At 33.1% G+C, this 23,739-nt stretch overlaps 2 protein-coding genes across 3 annotated transcripts; both read left to right on the forward strand.

Annotated features, from left to right (window-relative positions):
• Nucleotides 1-4,923: 4,923 nt before the first annotated feature.
• LOC113853859 (GATA transcription factor 11-like) lies at nucleotides 4,924-9,137 on the forward strand. 2 transcript variants are annotated; one of them, XM_027484537.1, is made up of 3 exons: nucleotides 4,924-5,202; nucleotides 5,391-5,859; nucleotides 7,966-9,137. In XM_027484537.1, exons 2-3 carry the CDS (start codon nucleotides 5,536-5,538, stop codon nucleotides 8,674-8,676), a joined length of 1,035 nt encoding a protein of 344 aa, XP_027340338.1. In that variant the 5' UTR covers nucleotides 4,924-5,202; nucleotides 5,391-5,535; the 3' UTR covers nucleotides 8,677-9,137. The 2 variants fall into 2 exon arrangements, with proteins under 2 accessions (XP_027340338.1, XP_027340339.1); XM_027484538.1 differs by having other exon boundaries at nucleotides 4,927-5,202; nucleotides 5,602-5,859.
• Nucleotides 9,138-16,127: 6,990 nt separating this feature from the next.
• On the forward strand, nucleotides 16,128-19,883 carry LOC113853858 (auxin response factor 18-like). Its single transcript, XM_027484536.1, has 6 exons — nucleotides 16,128-16,300; nucleotides 16,378-16,640; nucleotides 16,769-17,961; nucleotides 18,471-19,345; nucleotides 19,443-19,508; nucleotides 19,634-19,883. Exons 3-6 carry the CDS (start codon nucleotides 16,861-16,863, stop codon nucleotides 19,713-19,715), a joined length of 2,124 nt encoding a protein of 707 aa, XP_027340337.1. The 5' UTR covers nucleotides 16,128-16,300; nucleotides 16,378-16,640; nucleotides 16,769-16,860; the 3' UTR covers nucleotides 19,716-19,883.
• Nucleotides 19,884-23,739: the final 3,856 nt, after the last annotated feature.

The following is a 23,739-nucleotide window of genomic DNA, read 5'->3' on the forward strand; positions in this document are numbered from 1 at the left end:
TTTAGTTTCTAACGTATGAGTTCGAGAATACAAACTTATAAAACTAATTTATTTGATTCAGTTTGAATTCTTCGGTTCATTGGGTTGATCCCAATCAATAAAAATTCTTGCTCTCGGGGTTCCATCAAATTAGATAAAATGTTCTTAATATTTGTTAAATTACATGGATTTATTTTTAAAAAGTTAAATAGTTAAAAAAAATTATTGAATAATTAAGCTAACATTTAAAATGTATTTATAAATTTGATTCTTAAATTATTTGAATCTTTTAAACATGTCTTTTACTTTAACAAGGATTAAAACTGTTTCGTCCAATTTCATGGAATCATAATCCAGGAAAACAATTAAGATGTATTTAAAAATTTAGAAATGTAATTACAATCTTTAAAGGATTAAGATCTGTTTAAAAATTCTAAAACATTCTAAAAACCAACAAATTAATTTTACTTTTTAAAACAGTGATGTAATTTTATTAAACAAAATGTAATTATTTTACATTAAACATATGGTATCATTTCATTAATAAGTTATATGAAGTATAACGGTCTATTGTTTTATCCGAAATTTTCTCGGATCCCTGTTTATCTTTTTTACCCATAGAAGAGACAAACAGCTTGGACAAGAGGACGTATGCACGCATGTATACAAGCATATTTCACTATAATTTTTGTTTTCTCGTCTTAGATTATATATCAATAACTAAATAGAAACTTGATCATGAAACTATAACTAAAAGCTATCTAATTAAAGACAATTACTAGCTATAATTAATAAAGAGTTTAATAAATAATTAATTATAAAAAGTGTCAAATTTCAATTTTTTTAATCATTAAAACATAAACATACCAGGTGAAAGTATGATTTTCTAATCATAAAATGTGGAAGAACGAGCAGTTGGGCAGAAGTGCAAGTCTCCATCTCCATTTTAATCCTGTAGACTGAAGCAAAAAAAGGCAGCAATTCAGATGTCCAAGTCCATTCTTAAATGTACACTCTCAACTGAACCATCTTTTTTTCTCTTCTCTATTTCTGAAAAAAAAAATATATTAAGAAGACAGGCGCAAGAAAGATTGTAACTAATTTGGATACAAAAAAATATAAATTTATTTTAAGCAAAACTAATTTAAGTGAATTTTGTGTATTTAAAAAGATAAAAGTTGAGTGTGAGGAAAAAAAATAAAAATGGATAAAAATAAAAAAAGCAAGTGTATAGAAATGACCGTGAAGAGAGAGAAGGATGGAGAGTGAGTTATGAAAAAAAAAAAAGAAGATAAATATGAAGTAAGGTGAGAGTGATAAGAAGAAGAAGTAAGGTGAGAGTGATAAGAAGAAGAAATAAGTTGAGCGTAAAATAAAGAAAGTTGAGAGAAGAAGAGAATAGTTGAGTAAAAAAAAGAAAAAAGTTAATTATAAAGGTTAAAAATTAAATATAAAAATTGAGGAGAGAGTGTTAAGCATGAAAAGTTAGAGAAGAAAAAAAATTAATAAAGAAAATACAAAAGCCAAAAAAATTATTTTAAACTAATTTTATATAAAATATTTTGTATAAGTGAAAATGGAAGCAAATATAAAGTTGAGTTACAACACGAGAAAATAGGGATTCATTTAATAATTGGGTGTACTCTTCACCCTTTATAAAATTACTGAATAGATTTATAATACGTTTTGCAAATACTCAGACAATCAGAGACATGCTTTGTTTCCTAGTTTCCTTTCTCTGTGTGACCTGGACTCGTCTGTCATGTCTCTTTATATTCTGATAACTGCGAACTGCGAACTGCGAACTGCAACAGAGATGGCACTAACAAAGCCTCTTCCGTCGAATTGCAGCAGAGATGCCATTAACTCAGCCTCTGTGTCCTTTAGCAACTATGCACTTTTGTTTATTTGCATCATCTTCCCGTTTCTCCTGATCGTAAATGCAACCAAAATAATGCAATGTTTCAAAAGATGTTTTTATTAAAACCATTTCTTACATACTCACATCAATTATTCGCATCAAACCCTGTTCGAGAGTTATTCTAAATCTTGCAATTATATTACCAAAATATTCAAGAGATAATATATTTTAAAATTATGAAACATGTGCACAACCAATACTTGTAGTCTAAAATATATATTAATAGATATGTATTTAAGATAACAAACGGTGCATATAATTCACTTAAAAGTAAAAAAGACAAAAACAAACTATTCTCATGGATTTAATAATAATGTAAAGATATTTCCCAGTATAGATTAATTGAATTAAAATATATTTAAAACAAAACGTGTTTTTAAATTTCCTTCCATCTATTTTACTAATCAAAGGTAGATTTGAATGCTTCTTTGTAGTCAGATCTAACAAATGTTGTCTCTTTTGCTGATCAACGATTGAAAGTTTTCTTTCTTTTGTTTTCTCTAATACTTACTTTTATTTTTGTTTGTTGCAAAGTGTAGATTTATGTTGTCACATATATAGTGTCGTCTCTTTATCAATCAGAATACTTGGCTCTGGATTGTTATTGACGTAGAACTATATTTATATATCATCAGTTTTGCCAACCAAAATTTTTAGAATATTGTTTAAAATATTAATAAATAAATAATTTTTATTAAAAATTATGATAAAGACATGTTAACCATTAATTAAAAAATGCTTTATTCCTTGCCTCTTACAGTTGATAATTGGTTTCTTATTTGGATTTGAATTTTGTATATTAAAAAAACATCAAGAAAACTTACTCTTATGTCTGGTGGGTTTATATGTTTTGAATCGGCTGGCTAATATAATTAAAATATAAAGTTGCACAGTAAAGAATACTATTTATTAATATTTTAATATTGAATCAATCTTTATTTTAATAATTTTTATTTTCTAAAATACAGGTTGTTTCAAAAAAAGTTGATCTAAAATACATTTTACATTAGCAATACTTTATTAAGAATGGTTATTTCAAGACAGCAGGATGCCAAATAATTTTTAAATTAAAATTTTGATAATAAACTAAATTTCACATAAAAATAGTTGAGACTCTATTCAAAATTTATTTTAGGAGTAAATTTCAGTGTGTTATTACATATTTTTGAATGTATGTAGAAGTTAAATAATTTTTACTACAGGTGGACAGAAAGTATAGGAGTATCGTATTTAACAAGAGATAGAAGAATAGTATATTAAAAAAATTATTGACATTTTTTTTATGAAATTTAATAATTAAACATATTTTTAATAAGTGTAAAAAAAATCATTGATGTTTTTTTTATAAAATTTAATAAATTAATCATATTTTTAATAAGTGTGTAATAACTTTAAACGACTTATATTTAGAATGCAGAAAGTATTATAATTATTATAAATTAGTATTACACTATATTAAAAACATTTTAATCAGTATAGATGTTATATATTTAAAGTTTTATTTCATAATATATTTTTATTTAAATTTTATTTACTGATACATCGTATCTTTTAAAACTGTGTTAGTTGTTGAAATATAATCAATTTAAATTTGTATTTTTAAAATATTATAACATCTTTTATTTTATTTATGTAAGATGTAACTTCATCGTCACTGTTATTAATTATTATTTATACATCTTAATTTTTAAATGGTTATTTTTTATGTTTTTTAATCTAAACTTTTCCAAATTGATTGTTTTAAATTTTTTTTACGTCAATTTTGCTTGTTTATCTTAATTCTAATTACTCGTAATTTAACATTTATTTTCACAAGAGACTAAGAATTTATGTTTTTAGATATTGACTCTGCAAAGTTCTTTTAGTTATGTAATTGAGTTAGAATTTTACTTTAAACGAAAATTACACTATATCCATTATACTGATTAATGTAACTATGGTTATTGAAGTAAAAAAAAAAACTGTAAATTGTAATTTCGAGATAATGTGATGAAAGTTTTAGATTACCATAATTACAAAAAAACTCAACGTTAATATTTTTGTCACATAGATGTTGTGAAGAGTGCCTTCATTCTCTTGATCTGACAAAACGCATGGTCCCAGGTTGAATAATAGTCCCATGAATTATTAATATGTCCATTTCTTCTTTTTGCAATCACAATAAAGATAGATTTGATAACATGATATTAATATTTTAAAAAATCAAAATTTAAGTGAAAAAAAAGTTTAAGTTTTTAAACGTTAAATAAGATAATTACTCAAATGGCTTTTAAACTGCAAGTGTTAGTGAAGTAGGTTTTATCATTTATTTTGAGTTTTTAATTAAAATATATCTAAAAAATAAATAAATGTTATGCATCTTAAGTTACATGCAGAATAAATAAGATAAAAAACAATATTATAAAAACATATTTTAAATTTATCTAAACTGTTTTATTTGGCAGTAGTATTTGCATTGATTTAGGGTTAAAAAATGACTCATTTATTTGAAAAAAATAAAATAAAAGATGTGTAATATTGTCGTTGGTCCCGTGTCTATCGTCGGTGATCGCTCAATCAATTTTTGTTTTGTTGTGCAAATCAGTGTACCAAATCTGGAACGATACAATCATTCAAATAAATATTAATTTTTTTTAGATCCACCTATTTTTGCTTTTAAATAAATCGTTTTAGATCTATAGCTCATGCCCCATCACTGTTTCCACCTCATTTGACCAACCTTCTTTATGTTTTTTTCCTTCTCCCCTTCTTGTTGGTGTTGCCATACGACTATATTAACTACGATTCATCCTCGTTTTTACAGGAAAAAAACGTATACAATGTGTATAACATTGCTTATTTCAAATATAGCATAATTCAGAAAAAAAAAATGTTCATAAAACATGTACCATTGCTATTATCCATTTTTTTTCAAACAATAAAAAAGGCATGTGAAAGTTCAAATTTCATTCACTAAAGCTGAAATCTTATAAATTTCGAAGTGTTTACACGTGTAAAAAAAGGAGCAATAAGAAGGAAAAAAAAAATAATGAAAATTTGGTATGAAATAGATGAAAATAATTTAGGAAAGAAAAATATTTATTCAATTCACGAGAAGAGAATGAGGACTTCCGCATAGTAGCAGCGCCACTGGCGCAGAAAAATAAAACCTAATTTACCAAATTCAGACACAGAGATTCTCATTCCTGAAGATCTTGTTATGTGTTGTCTCAAATTTATCCTCAAACTCACCTCTGTCTCTGTCTATTTCCAATTCACTGCAATGTGCTCCATTTCCTCACTCAAGCAAAACCATGTCTGAGGTCCTTCAAAGTTCTTCCTTTATTTTTTTTTCTCTTTCATTTTCTCTTTCCTCTTTTGGGGTCTCTTTTCTTTTTGTAAGTTCAAATATTGAATGCATTTTCTCTGTTTTATCATCTGGGATTTTGTTTTTCTTCTTCAAAATGCAATAAATTGTGAAACCTTAGCTGGGTTTTTTTGCTGTGTGTAGATACAATGTGCATTCTCACTGTGACAAAGTGAATTAGATGATTATCCAAATTGGGGTGTGCAAGAGAACATGCTTAGAGCATACATTTTGAATTTTTGGTGATTTTAACCATGACGAGTATTAGTTTTGAAATATCTTGTGTTTTATGGAAGCAAGGAATGACAATGTTATGTGTTTGATGCCTTTCATGCACTGTAATGTCTTGGAGCAGGATATTGCTAAAATGAAGGACTCTTGGTTTTTTGACAATAATTTTAATGGTCTGTCGGATGAGATTTTTGATGATGTCATCAAGTTTTTTGATTTTCCACTGGAAGATGTGGAAACTAATGCTGCGGAAGAAGACTGGGATGCTCAGTTAAAATCCCTTGACGACCCTCGTTTTGATGTTTTTTCGGTATCATCAGCTGGGCTGTGCGCCAAAACTCAAGATGAAAATCCCCAACTTGGGATGGGTTTCTCTGCTTCTGTGAGTATTCTGTCCACAATTATGGTGTATAGGAATTCACACTTTGATGTCTTTTGCTTTTGCCTGCTTAAATTTTTTTTTGACATATTGACCGCCCCTGTCGCAGTAGTTATGTACATGGAAAGTCACGATAATACTTCAATGTAGAGCTCTTATATTTGATGAATTAACTATGTACACGTTTTTATTTTGTGAATTTGACAATTTTTTATGATTTAGGTCCTGTTTTTAAGTTCAGTTACTAGCAATGGCCGTTTTGCATGATATATATAATCTAACACTTTCTGAATGAAATGTTTTTTCCCTGAACTTTCATCACTGACCTTTGATAAGAAATGTTAATTTTGTTACTTAGACAAGTACGAGTTTTTAGGGTTGGAATTTTTTGCTCGAGCTGTGTCTTCTAAGGAAAACTAGATTGGTGTTATCTAGGAATTCTGACAGATTGACAAAAAGTATCAATGTAATCAAAATATCAAATTACTTCTTGGGTAAGAGAAGAGATTTGTAAAGTGAATCTGGTCTGATCTAGGAGAATTGGACAATTGGTCATTGGTGTAAAAACGTGGAAGATACAGCGGTTAGAGATTCAGTTTTCATGCATTTACTTATTAGCCAGGATTATTGGGTACCTTTAATTGCAACGACATGGCTTCAATGTCTACCCATGAGCTGTTTTCTATAAGAGTAGGAAAAGAGGCAATGCTTTGTGGCAGTGCTCTGAATTCCTTGAAAGTTTGCCGCTAATGTCCAATGACATTACTCATTCTTGGCAGTAGCAGGATATCATAACAAAACATGTAATAGTTAACAAATTTGTCAGAAAAGTTGCTTTAATTCATCTGCTACTACCCAAAATGTCCTGGAGATGCTTCCATTATTCTGTCTGTAGTGCTAAGCCTTGTATGCACCTAAAGTTGGAACTATTCAGGATAGAAGGGAAGAGGAAGGTAGGAAGCTGGTGGTAATCTCTTTCCTCTCCCATTCAGGTTGCAGAAACTCCCTCTCTTGTCTGCATTTTTCAAAGGCATTAGAAGGTTTAGAGAAAGAAAATGGAGAGAGAAACGGGAGGGAAAAAAAAAAAAAGAAATAAATGAGTCATCTGATTAAATTTTAGTTATGTGATGGTAAAGAGATTTATCAATTTTCCGTAATGTCAGGTTCTTAAATTCATTTTTTTTTTGCTGTTGTTGTTTCTCTTATATTATATATATATATCTTACTCATCATTTTTATTCAGTTAAATGTGTTTCAAATGTTTGAATGAGGTCTAATTATATGAACTATATAATTAATTTTCAGTTAAGTTGATAATTTTAAAAAATTTAGTGGACACCATATAGGTGTTTAAGTCTCAACAACACCTTGAAACTCATGCGTTATATTTTTCAGGATGTTGCTCTAAGAAAGTGAGAAAGTTCCAGCAACAATGCTCGGAATTAGTAATAAGTATTTAGTTATTTAGAATGCTGAATAGGTGATGTGCATTCATAGAAAGATGTTAAAATTTACTTTCCTAAGAAGTGGATGGTTAGGCAAGTGCATGTCTTGTGTGCTTCTATTTGGTAAATGGTGGGGTACAGTAATAAATAACTGACCCCTTATCCCAAGCTATTCCCTTGTCTGTATGGATTTAAATCATAGAAACTTCTTGTGTCAGCTGGTCAGGTGGCTGATCCAAGTCGGTTGGGGCTTATTATAGATACTGGGCTCTCCTCAGTGGATATTGTTTGATGGCAATGAAACCAAGAACCATTTACAATCAGTGTCCACTGTTGCACTTTCTTAAGAGACAATACTATTATGATATTCATTTTCTAACTGAAATTGCAAAAAAGCACAAGTAGTTTGAGTGACTAAGCCTCTTTGGTCCATGATATGATGATTTGACTTGATCTCATCCTATAGTTGATAACTTTATATGTTTTAGAGCAGTGGAAGTCCTTTCATGTGATTAACTCTCTGGAGTATAGATGAAATGTTGTAAGAAATCACATAGATTCCTCCTTCACTTATTCAAATAACCACATCCACTGGTGTTGCATCTGATTCTTGTTTTTTCTTTTCTATTTTATTTGTTGGCTTGATGATGGTTTGGCATTGCAGTGTAATGGGATTTCCCCAATAAAACAGCTGGCAAAAGCTCCTGGACCAACATACGAAAAAACCATTTCCCACCAGACTGTCTCTTTCAATGGAAAAGATTTGCATCAATTCCAAACCTACAGCCCAGTTTCGGTTTTTGAAAGCAGTAGTTCTTCCTCAGTTGAGAATTCCAACTTCGATGTACCTGTCATCCTGAGAAAGCGTGCTCGAAGTAAACGCATGCGTCCTTCAAGCTCCAATCCTCTATTCTCAACACCTTTCGTCCTCAGTTCACCAGATTTGCTGAAACATCAAAGGACCACTGCCTCTGAATCAAACTTTGAAAAGGATGTTGCTGGCAAACTATCAGACAAAGTAAAAAGGCTGAGGAAAAAGGACATGTCCCTGCTATCAGGTGATGTTGGGACGACGAAATCGTCGTTACTGGAGTCAGTTGCCTTCAGAAAGTGCATGCATTGCGAGGTGACAAAAACCCCGCAATGGAGAGAGGGACCTATGGGTCCCAAGACACTATGCAATGCTTGTGGTGTTCGATACAGGTCTGGCCGCCTCTTTCCCGAATACCGGCCTGCAGCTAGCCCGACATTTGTAGCATCACTGCACTCAAACTGTCACAAGAAGGTGGTAGAGATGAGAAGCAGAACCATGCATGAGGGTGTTAGGGGTTCAGTGTTGGCTTCATCAAATCTCTCTGGAAATTCTGTAGGATAATATTATGTTGGATTCTATATTGAGGAAGAAACGGTGGTGTCCTAAGAAGGATTCTCCTTGTTTGTTGTTTTCTTCATAGTCTAATGTTATATTATATTGGTTAGCATCATTTGTTTAATGTAAATTGATTGGTTAAATAAAAGTTAGTTGCATCATTCAGGAAAACATAGTGTTGAAAATTCGAGAGGTTGAGAATGGCATGTAATTTCATATGCCAGCCAGCACTTTTCTAACTGGATCGCATCATGCATGGTAGTGGGATTAAATGGTTAAAGTAGGGGCTATATAGAACCTTTGCCATTGCTGTTGCATGTGCTGCAAGAACATCAAATCAAGGATCAAATTGAAGCAAGGACATAATGTCACATGGCACAACGGTGTTGTAGTTAAATTAAAAGCACATGCTTGATTTTTCTTCTTTTCTTTTTGTCATGATGCATGGCTTTTCTACGTAAGACCTGCAGGCTGGAATAACAACGCCTCTCTAGTCAGCTTCAGAATTGGTTTGCCCATACCAAAGCCCAATCTCCAGTGTGGGCTGACCTGGGATTGTTTTTGAAAATATTGTTTTTTTTTTTTGTTATTAGGATTATAATATGTATTTCGTAATTTGTATTTTCTATGTTCAATACATTTATACTAAAACGATATATACGTTTCGTTCTCCACTTTTATATTGAATCAAATATTTTCTTTTTCTACTTAACATATTAAACCATTCATTTGAAAGACGTAACGATGATTAACCGTTCATCATGTCTTGAAACTTTCTTCTAGAGTGTATTATTTCTTCTGTTTAAAGTAAGATACTTAGTATGTATGATTATTTTAAAAAATTACAAAAAAATTGCTGAAAGGTAATATAGAAATATCAAAGATTTGCTCCTCTTTTAGGAGGACCCATGTTGGGAATGATTTTACAATTTTTGGATAGAAGCTGCAAGCGCTAACCGGGTCAATCTAATTGCAAAGGGTAGAAGGCCAATAACTTTTAAGATGCAGCCCATAGTTTACCTTACAATACGACTGCAGCCAAACTAGGACACCAAGAAAAATGAGAGCATAACCCAAACATTATAATAGTTGCATAACTCATTAGGATGCAAAAGTAGTCATGCATTTCAAACTCTTTTTTAATGCCTAAAGCAAGGATTAATCTAACACCCAAAGGGTATTAAAAAAAACTCGTGATGAGATCGAGAATGATAAATTTTTCCCCCACAAACTGTTATAGGAACCTCCCCGCCTACTTGATTTTAATTTGAGGAGTTGGTATGATGTTTTTATTCACCGTCAACGAGATTTCAGAATTCAATCTAGCATGCTATTGTAACAAAGTGTTATACATTGTTTTAAATTTTCACAAGCAGGTTGTGCTCAATGCTTACAGGTAAACCATTCAATGAAAAGGGTTCAACAATTGTACGACAATTGATATGATGAATCTGTTGCTCCTGCTAATGCTGCCGTGTTGGTACATCCGTTATTTTAAAGGATTAATGGCAATGAATTATAGTGGTCCTACGTACTCCTAATTAAGGACCTCGTGTGTCTTTGCCTTTTTTTCATTCTCCCATTGAACCCCACTCCCTAATACCTATTTGGCTATTTACATACCCATCTACCTCTATAGTTTAATGGACTTAATATCTGCCCTAACCACTTAGGTTTAACTACAGTTGGTCGACATAATATGGAAGTACATGCATTAACCCAGTGTAAAGGCATTGATTTATTCCATCCTTGTACCATGCCCTTTTCTTTTTTCACACCAACATTCTACCAATTACTTTTCTATATGCGTAACATCCCACTCCTCTTATGGGATAATCAAGGAGCATGGGATGAAACCATTTACTTTTTCTTATTTCTGTTTCTGTTGATAACATTAAATTCGTTATTTGGTGTCAGACTTTTTTCTGCTGGGTATTTCTATTCAATTCAAACGAAATAAATAGTGTTTTAGGTTGAAATGTACTTAATTTAGCTGATCAGTTCCCTTTGTTCGTAATATTAATTTTGTATTGATTATGTCGTTTTCTTATTTGGTTGAGGACAATCAATAAAATTAAAGTGACCAAGAAAAAAGATTACCACTCCATTCTTCTCTTTCATAATAACAAAACTAAAAGTAATGATTGAGTGGGATGTGGTAGCTACTATTCCATTCTATAGGAACACAATTGAGTTGGGGTTGTTAAAGGAAAAAAAAAGAGAGTTGCAAATGCAAATGCAAATGCAAATGCATGAGTGATATAAAGAATTAAACGACTAAAAGTTTATTCAATGGGTAATTAAACCAAGTAGCAATCAAGCAAGCCCCTGATCCGACATTCTAACTCTCCTGAGAACGAAAGGGAAGTGTGTGTCTCTATCTTTCGCATGAGAGAAACGACACGTGCCAAGTGGTAGTGCGATGGGCCAAAGGGCAGTGCCATAATGGACCAGTGACACTGCCACACTCATTGATTATATTTAACGCTAACGCACAGTTTGGTGTAGTATGAAATTATGAATCACAACTCAGAACAAGGGAACGTCCGTTTTGGCGTTGCAACTTTTTTGTCTCTTTACAGGGACGTGAGCCCTGTGTAAGGCTATGTATTGAAGCTCTAAGTGAATTTATATGAATATTATAAAAAAATTATATTTTTATTAAAAAATTACACGTATTTTAAAAAAGAAAAAAATATCAACAGTAAAAACATTTAAAACATAAATTTGAATTACGAGATGTTATTATGGAGACTAAAAAATGAATGCAATGTATCTGAGAAGAATAAAAAGGAGGAAACAGAAAGCTAGTGACATGATTGAAACAGAAAGAGACAAAGATGGTTAAATGGGTGTATTGACTTTGAGTGGTTGTATTGTAGTATTAGGATTACACTGTGAAAAATTACGTTATTGTTAATTGCTATGTCTCACCCGTGACAGAGAGAACACAGCGACAGAGATTCCTGAGAGGGACTGCGTCCACATCATCATCACCATCATCATCATCATCATCATCATTCATGGCCATGCTTCGTGGGCCCCTTCCTTCATCAATGTCCATGCCAACCAGCCACAGCCATAACCCCTCACACGTGTCTAACCCGCCTCCTGCTCGGGGGGGTTGTTGTCTCTTTACTGTTCCTATTTCTATTCCCATCTGTTTCATTCTTCTCACCTTTCATTTATCCTTATTTTTTTAAATTTATCTTTTGATATTATGTATCCTCTCCTTTCTTATTTTATTATTTTATTTTCATTATATATGTTTTTTTTTTTTTTGCTTTTTAATTCATTGTAGTTGCTGCACTTTGTATATACAACATTTACACTTTATATACATCCATTTAGAAATGTTTTAGACTCGAGAGTTGGAGAAAAAAATAAATATTTTTTATAATTTTTTAAAATTATTGAATCTAATCCGACACTTAATCAATATTTTAAAATTAAAAATCTATTAATAAAAATTACTAAATAATAAATAATAAAGTTAAAAAATATAAATTGATATAATTTGAAAGTAAAAACAAAGTGCTTTTTATTAAAAAGCACTCAACATATTTTGGAGGTGAGCATGAAGGCATAGAGGCAATTGGATCGAAAAGAGTGATTGAATCCCTCTGGTAATGGTGGTGTCTCTGAACTAAAGTGTATTCTATTCTGAGTGCAAACAGCATAGAAGACAAGGAGTTGGGTGGGGAATGGGGAACTGGTCCATGGCAAATAATGTGTAGTTGACAAATGGATATGAAACGTGGACATGGCTATGGTTTGATAAAACCATCCACTCAAAGCCTTAACCTAGCAACCTTTTATCATCAATTATCGTTGTCAGTCTCAGAACACATCAGAGGACACGACAGTGACACCCTTTTGCCTATTCTTTTCAATTCTCTATTTTTTTCATCGTGCCATCTTGTTTTGGCCACTCACAAACAATACAATGCCCAAAGTTTTGCTCTTCTGTCAATTTCTCCGGACCCAATACTCGGTGGGTCCGATTTCCCCTTCAACATTCACAATTCCCGTTAACCTAAGTCCACTCTTCCATCTACCTTTTCGGATATACATGCATGTGCATTTTGAAGGAGCATCCCACCTTAATTAGTCATAACCTAACATTCCTTTAAATAATTAAGCAATTTTTTAACGTGTAAGTGTAATTTTTTGTGTAATCAGTTTTATTAAAAATAATAAAACATCATAAAATTAAAAATATTAATAATAATGGACGTTAAAATTTTAAAAAAAGGTATTATTTTCAATTTTTTAAGGTATATCTTTAAATACACATTAAACGACAAATAAATAAAATATCTTGCTAATTAGTATCTTTAAGGTTATCTGATGGAGTTAAAGAAAATATTAAAAAGTGTGTTAAATTATGTTGAAAATTACATAAAATGTACAATATTTTATATATATATAAATTGAGTTCTTTAATAACACTTTTCAATAAATATGAAGAAAATGTTTATACTTTATAGGATTAGGAGGAGACACAGTCTGATTCTGCTTGAAGATTATTTATCAACAAAACTGGTAAATTCCAGAGGGCATGGACCAGTGTTTTTCTTTTTCTTTTATAAGCAAAAGACTGTTTAAGGGGTACTGTTACAATTACACTGAATTACTAATTACTAATTACTAAGCATTGGTGAATGAACGAGATTCTTCACTTCAGAATATGGACGGCAAAAATGGGAGAATTGTTGAGTTATATGGCCTTTGAGCAAAAAAGATAAGAATGAGGGCCAGGGGGGCTGCCTATACAATTCAATTCTTAAATTATTATCCCAACATTTCTACATTCATTGTCCATCATTTCATCTTCGTGTCTTAATTGTCTTGACGTTGTATGTCGGTATCAATGTTGATTCTTAACCAACCTATCCAATTCTTCTTCAACCACATCTTTTTGGCTGATTTATCAAACAACCCTTTTTTACCTTTTGTTTATAATTATCCTGGTCTCTATGTTGTGGCCCCTTCTTAATATAAATACCAAAACATATATTAAGCTTGTTTAAATGACATTTTAACATTATTATTATAACAATTGACCCTGATTGAATAGAATATCATAGATTGATGTTACACGCAGGCTGGTACTATAGATGTTGTCGATTTACATGCAGTAAGACCAAGCCTGATTGATTCCTAAGCTTTTGCCACAGCATATCAGAAAGTTATTCCTTTTAACTCTTACACGATGCTATAGCATATATGACTATGACTATATGCCCTGACAATGCTTGCTGAAATCGGCTATATCGTACGTGCCGGTTGTTTCCCTTTGTAGTTGTACCTATTGCTTTTGTCGTCTTGTGCCTAGTTATAACAGAAACAGGATTATCTTTCCCTTTTCCTGAGATTTTTTTGGCTTTTAATCGAAGCTTTATTGATTTGATATGTCATCATAATAAAAAAACTAATATTATTATACGTGTACAAGCGACATAATTTTGTTGTTCTGATGGACAATGGAATGTTTTCTACACGTATACATGGAATAATTAGGAGACTTATTATAGTGCAAGTAAATTAACAAGTTATTGGCACTATTTCTTTGTTATTTTTTGTATAAAGTCAATAGGCTCTAAAGAGCAATATAAACTTTGTGTGTTCTCACAATTGGTCATAACCAAACGAGGTTTTGGAAAGCCAAATATAGGCATAAGGGTAGCGTTTGATTAGCACAATCATCCAATAGACAAAAGCTACCTTCACCATGTGGACATCTCCATCTTGCTTGTTGTGATCAATGTCCTTTTCAGTTTCAACAAGCGACATGTTCTCATCTTCACCATTTGTTGATCTCACAAAAAAAAAAAAAAACGATTTCATCAATATCTTAGTTTGTTGACAATTTCACAATCGTTTGATTAATTCCAAATGAAAAATATTGAGTTCAAAATTACAGCTTTTGAACATGGGAAGCTTCACAAAGAAAAAGGGTTGGATGAAGGCTAAAAGCGCCTGTGTCAATCATGCTTCGCAGTAGTAATGTAATCCCTTTCATGACAGATAGAACAGGCAAGTGAAAGAACCAGCCCATGCCCAAGACCAAGAGCATGCGCCACACTTTTGTAATGATTTTTTAACGAGCAATAAAAAATACATTAACAGTAAATTTTATTAATTTATAATATTATGTAATTTTAATAAAAAAATTATTTATTTATGATGAGTATTTATGTGGAATGCAATGGAAGTATGGATTAGACACGTTGATTTATGAAGTATATATGAAAGTCCAGCAAAGGGCATCCATTTCCACGAAGGCTCGCTTTCCAATTAACCTCATCCGACAAAAAAATCGCGGGCCCTCACTTCTCTGGCCACCACATTCACAACCCTTTTGACGCGTGTGATATACGCGCTGCTGCCACTGGCAATGTCATGGACTTCTCTTTTTCTGAAATTGTTATTTAGTAAGGTTTTGATATTATCTGGCTAGAGACTTAAGAGGCAGAGAGAGAGAGAGAGAGAGAGAGAGAGAGAGAGAGAGAGAGAGAGAGAGAGAGAGAGAGAGAGAGAGACAAGTTCTCATTTGTGTTGTGTCTATTATTATAATTATGAATTATGAAATGAAAATAGTAAATGTCCAAATGCGTTTTGTCAGGATATGGCTTAACGCTGCCATTGGCATGCAATGTAAAGAATCGACAATTAACGCTGGCAGCAACACAGGTATGTGGTAAGCGGTAACTTTAACTTTACCACTTTTCCTTTTCCCTTAACTCGCCATGTTTTCTGACACCATACCGTCACATAATGCTAATTACCTTTCTTTCTCTCTCTTTCTAAAAAGAATTTACTACCATATAATCAAAAATTACAAATATTTTTTTATTAAATTTATATTAAACCATATTAAAAATTAAAGAATAAGAGATATCAATAGTTTTTTAATTTTTAATTAATATCTTAAAGGTTCTCATTTATTTTATAATTTTTTTATTTTATAAAAACAATTAAATATTTTATTAAAATTTATAAAAATAACCATATGTTATAAAATTATATTTTATTTTAAATTTTTTATCATATTGATTGACTGAATAATCAATTTTAAAATATAACAGAAAGTTTAGTTATTAATTTATTTATAAATTAGTTGGTAAACTTTTATAATTCAAAGATTTATTAAAAAAATTTATATAGAAAAGTCATAAGAAGTATTATATTATTTTTTGTGTTTACTTTTTTTTGGTCTAAAGATAAGACAGAGCCTATTCTTATTTAGTTATTTTTTTTATCTAAAAGTTTAACATAATTTTGTCTTTATAAAAATTACATTCCTTTTAATAAAAGAATTATTTTGAGTTTCTTAGCGAATAAATTTAAGACGACTTTATAACTATTTCATTCCTTTTCTCCTAGTTTATTTATTTATCATTAACAACATTATTAGATTAAATAAATAGACGCAATGTTTGGTTTGGCTGGCTGAGGGAATAGGCTTCGGTTAGTTTATAGGCTCCGGAGAGTGTCTGTGTCGTTGTGTGTGAGAAAGAAAAAAAGTTGTCCCTTTCTTTCTGTCTCTGAGATCTGAGGGAAACCAAAAGATAGAGTTTCAGCTGAGAAAGGTGAGGTCTTTGCGTGATGGAACCTGATTGCCCAAGTAAGAAGAATCTCTTGTAGTAGTAGCTGAACAGTTTCGGATTGATGAAAGTGAAAACTCGCTGTCTCATGTTTCAGATTCTGTGAAATGAAGGGGTTGTTGTGATTGAGTAACCCAGAAGAAAACCAATTGGGGAAATTCAAAGCCTTTGAATGGGAAAAAACATGATGCAGTTCGGAAACTGAGTGTGCAATCAAACTGCTCCCAGGCGTTAAAGTTTCTGTCTTTCTTCTGTGGGGTTGGAAGATTCGACCCCTGAAACTGTGGAAGCAAGCAACCCAACTTTCTACGACACATTTTCACTCTCTTTCTTTTTCTGCGCATAACAAATAACCGAAAGGTAACACAAAGCATTCTCTCTCAACAAATAACATTGTTTTTACTTTTTGTTTTACCTTAAAAGCAAAATCAATGAAGAAGTGACTTATAAGGTTGTGGTTTTGGATCTCTTATGATTTTGTCTCACAGCATTCACTGACATAGAGAGAGAGAGAGAGAGAGAGAGAGAGAGTCATCAGCATCATCACTGTTTAATCGCTTTGCTTAGTGCTGCTACAACAATGAAGGAAGGTGAAAAGAGCTTGGATCCTCAACTATGGCACGCATGTGCGGGTAGCATGGTTCAGATGCCTCTTGTGAACTCTAAAGTGTTCTACTTTCCACAAGGCCATGCTGAACACGCACACTGCAACGTTGATTTCGGAGCTTCCTTGAGGATTCCACCATTCATTCTCTGCCGCGTGGCAGCTGTGAAATTCTTAGCTGACCCAGAAACCGACGAAGTCTTTGCAAGGATAAGGTTGGTTCCTCTGAGGAATTCAGAGCTTGATTATGAAGATGGTGATGCCCTTGATGGTAATGCTTCACAGGGTTCTGAAAAGCCCGCGTCTTTTGCCAAGACGCTGACTCAATCTGATGCCAACAATGGTGGGGGTTTCTCTGTTCCAAGGTACTGTGCTGAAACCATTTTTCCTCGGCTTGATTACTCGGCGGAACCACCGGTTCAGACGGTGATCGCGAAGGATGTTCACGGTGAGGTTTGGAAGTTCAGGCATATTTATAGGGGCACGCCACGGCGACACTTGCTAACAACCGGATGGAGCAGTTTCGTGAACCAGAAGAAACTGGTTGCAGGGGATTCCATTGTTTTTCTGAGGGCTGAAAATGGTGATCTTTGTGTTGGGATTCGGAGGGCTAAGAGGGGGATTGTCGGTGGGTCGGAGGGGCCATCTGGGTGGAGCTCTGGTGGTGGAAGTTGTGGGCTTGGGCCTTATGGGGCCTTCTCTGCTTTTCTGAGGGAGGAGAGCAAGGTTTTGAGGAATGGTTGTGGGAACTCGGGTTTGAGTCCCGGTGGTGGTGGTGGTGGTGTGAGTGGAAGGGCTAAAGTGAGTGCTGAGTCCGTGAGGGAGGCTGTGACATTGGCTGCTACAAATCAGGCATTTGAAGTTGTTTATTATCCGAGAGCAAGTACTCCTGAGTTTTGCATTAGGACTTCGGCTGTGAGGGCTGCTATGAGGATTCAGTGGTGTTCTGGGATGAGGTTTAAGATGCCTTTTGAAACCGAGGATTCTTCTAGGATAAGCTGGTTCATGGGGACCATAGCTTCTGTTCAGGTTGTTGATCCTGTCCGTTGGCCTAATTCCCCTTGGCGACTTCTTCAGGTACTCTCTCACTTGATTTTGTTGTTAGGAACTTAGGACTCTGCAAATTTTGACACTTTGGATTTTTCATTCTGTTTTCAGTAATCTTGTTTCTATTCTATTTGTTGATAACTTAATATTGAACACTATTTTTTGTCAAGGCTCGTGAAAGATTATTGAAAGAGTATGGTTCTGTTAACGTATGCAAGCAAAACAAAATGCTTAGATTGAAGTTGATCTAGTAAAAGGTTTTATAATCATGTAACCACCCCACCCCCTTTCTTTCTTTTTGTGGGGGGTAAAGCTCTACCTTAATTTCCTTGGAATTCTTAATTCATGCATTTTGTGGTTCTATCTATGCTAATACTCTTATTCCATAGTTTGAAATGCCAAATTTTATTTGAGTTGGAAGGGTTGTTTTTTCTTTTAATGCTTGATTGTACCCAAACCATAGTTCAGGTCAGTTTAATCTTGTAGACTAAAGCTTATGATGCAACAACGTTGATTGATATTTGGCAATATCACTTCAGGTTACTTGGGATGAGCCAGATTTGCTACATAATGTGAAGCGCGTAAGCCCATGGTTGGTTGAGTTGGTATCAAACGTGCCAATCATCCATCTTACACCCTTCTCTCCACCAAGAAAGAAGCTTAGGTTTCCACAACATCCAGACTTTCCCCTCGATGTTCAGTTTCCGATACCAACATTTTCGGGCAACCCCGTTGGGTCTAGCACTAGCAGCCCCTTGTGTTGTCTTTCTGATAATGCTCCTGCAGGCATACAGGGAGCCAGGCATGCACAAATTGGAATATCTTTGTCAGATCTTCACCTTAACAATAAACTGCAGTTGGGGTTGCTTCCAACTAATGTCCACCACCTTGATTTACACACTGGGATTTCTAATGGCAACACCACCAACCATGATAAGAGTAAAGAAAGTTTATCATGCTTGCTAACCATGGGAAATTCACACAAGAATTTGGAAAAATCTGATAATGCAAAGAGACACCAATTTTGGCTTTTTGGTCAGCCAATACTCACCGAGCAACAAATTTTTAGAAGCTCTTCTAGTGATATGTCGTCTCAAAATTGCACTGGGAAAAATTCACCTTGTGATGAGAGCAAGGACAAGAAAAACGGGTTCTTTAGTGACTCCCAATCTTCAATTTCACCTTCTACTGCTGAGTTTTCTTGGCAACTTGGTTTGGACAATGGTCATTGCAAGGTTTTCATGGAGTCAGAAGACGTGGGACGGACCCTAGACCTGTCACGGCTTGGTTCTTATGAAGAATTGTACATGAGACTGGCCAAAATGTTTGGAATAGAAAGGTCTGAGATGTTGAGCCACGTACTCTACCGCGACGCAACAGGTGCTATTAAGCAAACTGGAGAAGAACCCTTCAGGTATCCATTTCTTATTTATGTTTTTTTTTTTTCTCTCTCTTTTTAGATGGATATTTTGTAGGGGGGTCATGTTTTTCTTTCTGCCATCTCATTGCAGTGAATTCATGAAGACAGCAAAAAGATTGACAATTCTGATGGATTCAGGCAACAAAGATAACAGAAGGTGCGACCAAAAAAAATAAAAATAAATTTCTATTAGATATGGTCCTTTGATAACTGGGAAAGTGCTACAAAAATGTTGGTATGTGCTAGTGTATGTAACTTTAATCTTTAATGTCTGTTTTACAGGGTGTGGATTACAGGAACACGGAATGCTGAACGTGGATTGGATGCATCAAATAAGGCGGGTCCTCTGAGCATATTTGCATAACATGGTGACTTTTTAAGATCTTAGAAGTTGAAGGACATAGTTATTTCTCTTTTGTTAGGGAGGTAGGATATGAACTGAAAAACTCTGTTTTCTCCAAGTGTAGAAAATAATGATTATTCCTGTAAAATGGGCAATTGTTATTCTAAATATTAATCAAGATTTGGTTACCATTATCGTTTTTACTTTTCTTTAAGTTGCTGATCCACATCATTAGTTCTGTGTGGGGGAAATTGAATATAATCTGGTGTGTGTGGGCACTCAAAAAAACTGTGGTCTGCCATTTGTTGGCGTCATGGTTACTGTATTTGCATGATGTGGGGTAAAACATTTCTCTCCCTGAGAACCATTTATTGGATCTTATACTATGCGCCCGGTTCATTACACGTTAAGTGGCTTATAATCGATTCTAAACACACGATTGTTGTATCAAACAGATCCTCTCTGCATCATTTGATCCCGGTTCATTTAATTAGCTAGTAGCGCGTTAATTACAGCATTAGATATACAATTAATGTGAGATGATAATCACACGTGGAAACTAAAAATACGTTACTTTAAGGATCAAAGAACTTCTAACAGTGAAATTAATCATTTTGGGCCCTGCAATTTCGTTGTCCGCTATAGCCTGGTGGTGGATAGTGTCACAAGACCAAGTTCTCAACTTGAGCTAAACTTGATGATACATGAATTATATTTAGCGCTTGGATGATATGCAAACTATATTTAGGTTAGGATGGACCAACTCAATTACAAGCCAAAAAATTACGTCAATTCTAATTTCATTAATACTCCAATCTCCAATGATTAAGTGTTTTTATAAAATCTAATTTTAAAAACAATAATATATATATATAATGGACTAACCCAAATACAATCCTGAAATACATCAAATCAAAATTTCAAATTCAAACTAGAATTAAACTCCCTACCACCGCCATTTCACAACCCTCGAACAACGTTTTACGCTATTATGGTTTTCAAGGTTTCGTGCTGAAGTTTTTTCTGCATCTATCTTTCCCCCTTACTATGAGGATTCATTGAATGATAGGTAGTACGAAGAACAGATTAAACGTCTTGTCGAGGCTTCGTTGTTTGCTAATAATGTTAGAATAAGTCCACAGGGGGATCCATGCGATTATACACATTCTGGTTTTTGAAATTGTATTCTAGTTTAGGATTTGACTTAATTATTCGCATTCGGTTTCTAGCTTTTGTCTGTATTTCGATTCTTTCGTATTGGCGAGTAACAAAATATGATTATAGAAAAAATAGTATTTATCAAATATAATTAATGAATCTGAACTAATTATAATGAGTTTTTATTTAATAAAAATTATGTACCTCTCATCATCATAATTATGTAACTCAACAACAGGGATTCAATTCCTTTTGTTGCTGTTAAGGTCTCAATTTTTGGATGATAAATATGAGGCATGCTACTATCTTGAGTTCCAATTAATTTGTTAAGTAATAGATGGAACTGTCTCCTCTACCATCTCTCGATAATGAAATTAATAAATGATAAATAAAGGGATATGGTAAAAATGTAAAAGGAAAAGTTTGTCCCTTGTGAAATTAGAGTGAGGTTACGTGAGTTTGTTTTGGCACTTGGAAGTTAGCACAAACCCGCAAGCTACTCACTTTTGGTGGAATATGTGGGCAATATACCTAAACCCCACGTTGAATTCTTTGACTAGTGCCTCCTAAATTTTCAGATTCAACCAAAGCCAAGAAACTGGAACCATCCTTTTATGTTTTCAATGTTCGTATTCAATCATAAACTTAAACGGTCATCATGTAGGTCCCCTTCTCCTCCTGTCAACAGTGTCTTCTCCCTTTATTGAAGCAAATATTAAAAGATCATCCAACAATTGTCGACGTTATGTTTATGTTTCTATAATAAGGTTTGGTTTAACCAGCAAGACATTATTATAATTAATGGTAGGTTAGCTCCCATCCCCATCACTGATTAGGAGTCAATTTTATAATCATCTTGCAGTTTTTCAAAGAAAAACTTGAAAATATCATTGAACCTAGTCCATGCCAGTAGTATGTATGTTGGTGCCATGGTGGCAAACTGATGAATAATCTTACCGTTTTGGGGTATTTTGATGTGAAGTGTGAACAGATGTTTGGACAAAATTAACAAGTCGTATATATAAATGGTGAGGAGCAAAATTAATTTTGTTACCTCAAATAGTGAAAATGCGTGTTGTGCAAGAGTTGATGAATAATCTTACCGTGTTTGGGTAATTTGGTGCAAAGTGTGAACAGATGTGCAAAGTTGAATGTTCAGCAATAAGTGAATAAATTTATTTTAACCTCTCAAATTGCATGCAGTGGACATTTTAATATTTTATAAAAATTTTATCTTAATTCTTGACTTATAAAAAATAAAGTAAAAGTTATTAAAATAAGTATTCATCTTTACACAGTCAAATATTCATCTTGATTTTGTTAATTATTGTCCTAAGTATAATATTTTTAGAAGTAAATATTAAAATGTATAGTATTTAATATCATAAACATATAAGTCTTATTAATTGTGAAATGGTTAATAGGATGAGAAATAATGAATGATTCAAGTGATGAAGATATTGAGGGTGTTTGGGTTCACAATAGAGAGGTTGGGATCTGAAAAGATATTGTTGTGGCAAATTGACGGGCAAAGTGGGTTTGGTCTGAAATGTGAAGTCGAAAAGAGAGGAATAAAAAGTGTGTATTTGCAATTGCAATTGCATGGGGTTTGTGAATTGAATCCCATTATTACGTGAGACGTTGAAGACTGAGGGTAGACAGGTCCATCCCAATCCCAAGAAAAGCACCTTAACAAAGCATTTTGCTGAGTCTTAAGCCAAAGCCACACGTGGGAGTGGGACACACCTGACCAATAGCAAAGCAAGATATGTATGAGAATTGAGTGTCATTATGAATAACGCAATTCTAAATTTGACACAAACAATTTCACGTGTTATGTCACCGTTTTGATGGCCGAGCCTTTTCCTCATTTTTGTGACGTTTTGGGATTTGACTCCACCCTCCCCCTCCCGCCTACTACACCATTTTACTCCAAATCAATATTAAGGTCCTCAAATTGCCATTGTGAACCATAATTGAGTACACATTGACACTTATCACCTAAAATTGTTATGTTAACTTGGCTTCGTTTAGTCACACATGAATTTAAGTGCCACTTATGTCACTTAAATGGGGATCACTGTCAAATTGCAAATTGCAGAAATCTATGGATGGAAATTTAGCTAAACATTGTGAGTCAAATGGTCAAAGGGGCAGGCATGGGAAGTGTGTGTCCAAATAAGAGGATAATTATGGAGGCATGCCAACGCACAATTTGCAAAGACAAAGAAAACTCGTTCCGAGGAGTTGAATTCCCTTGTTTTCAGTTCCAAAACCGTAGTTTCTGGAACTTGTTTTTTTTGCATTGGGATAGAGAGGCATCTTCTCTTTTCATCATCTCACATTTCAGTGATGAAAATCATGTCTCCCTCCTTCTTCTTTTCCTAAGTAACAATTAATTTCCTTTCTGTAGTTTTATCTACCCAAGGATAATTTCGAATATTATTTACCAAATTTTGTAGATTAAGGTAATATTTTCAAATACAATTGTTATTTATCATAAATTTATTATTTCTCAAATTTCATAATCTTTCCTGATACCAAAGCATATTAGATTAAGAATAATATTTTTTGTTTATTTTTTTACTGTATAAACTCTTGTTTGCATTCATCAGAATACAATAATTAAAAAATTAGTATATAAGTAATTTTTTCATTCTAAAAGTTTTTCTTATAAGTAATTTATTAGTGTTCTTCGTGCCCTCGCCACTATATGGAGAACCATTGATGCCACGATATCATTAACTTGATATGGGATGTAAATTTCATACTATTATTATACTCAATACTTTTTTATATTATTTTTAATAAAAAAATTAGAATACTATTCTCAGATGGAAAGGTAATGAGGATAAATTTCTCATAATACAGTGCAACATTAGTGCAA

Source organism: Abrus precatorius, unplaced genomic scaffold (assembly GCF_003935025.1).
Source record: "Abrus precatorius isolate BTA unplaced genomic scaffold, Abrus_2018 Scaffold11, whole genome shotgun sequence".
Taxonomy (NCBI): Eukaryota; Viridiplantae; Streptophyta; class Magnoliopsida; order Fabales; family Fabaceae; genus Abrus; species Abrus precatorius.

Coding starts and splice junctions, on each gene's coding strand:
- LOC113853859 (XM_027484537.1), top strand. CDS start 5,536: ATGGAAGCAAGGAATGACAATGTTATGTGTTTGATGCCTTTCATGCAC. Junction 5,860..7,965: donor GGATGGGTTTCTCTGCTTCT/GTGAGTATTCTG, acceptor TTGGCATTGCAG/TGTAATGGGATTTCCCCAAT.
- LOC113853858 (XM_027484536.1), top strand. CDS start 16,861: ATGAAGGAAGGTGAAAAGAGCTTGGATCCTCAACTATGGCACGCATGT. Junction 17,962..18,470: donor CCCCTTGGCGACTTCTTCAG/GTACTCTCTCAC, acceptor ATATCACTTCAG/GTTACTTGGGATGAGCCAGA. Junction 19,346..19,442: donor ACTGGAGAAGAACCCTTCAG/GTATCCATTTCT, acceptor ATCTCATTGCAG/TGAATTCATGAAGACAGCAA.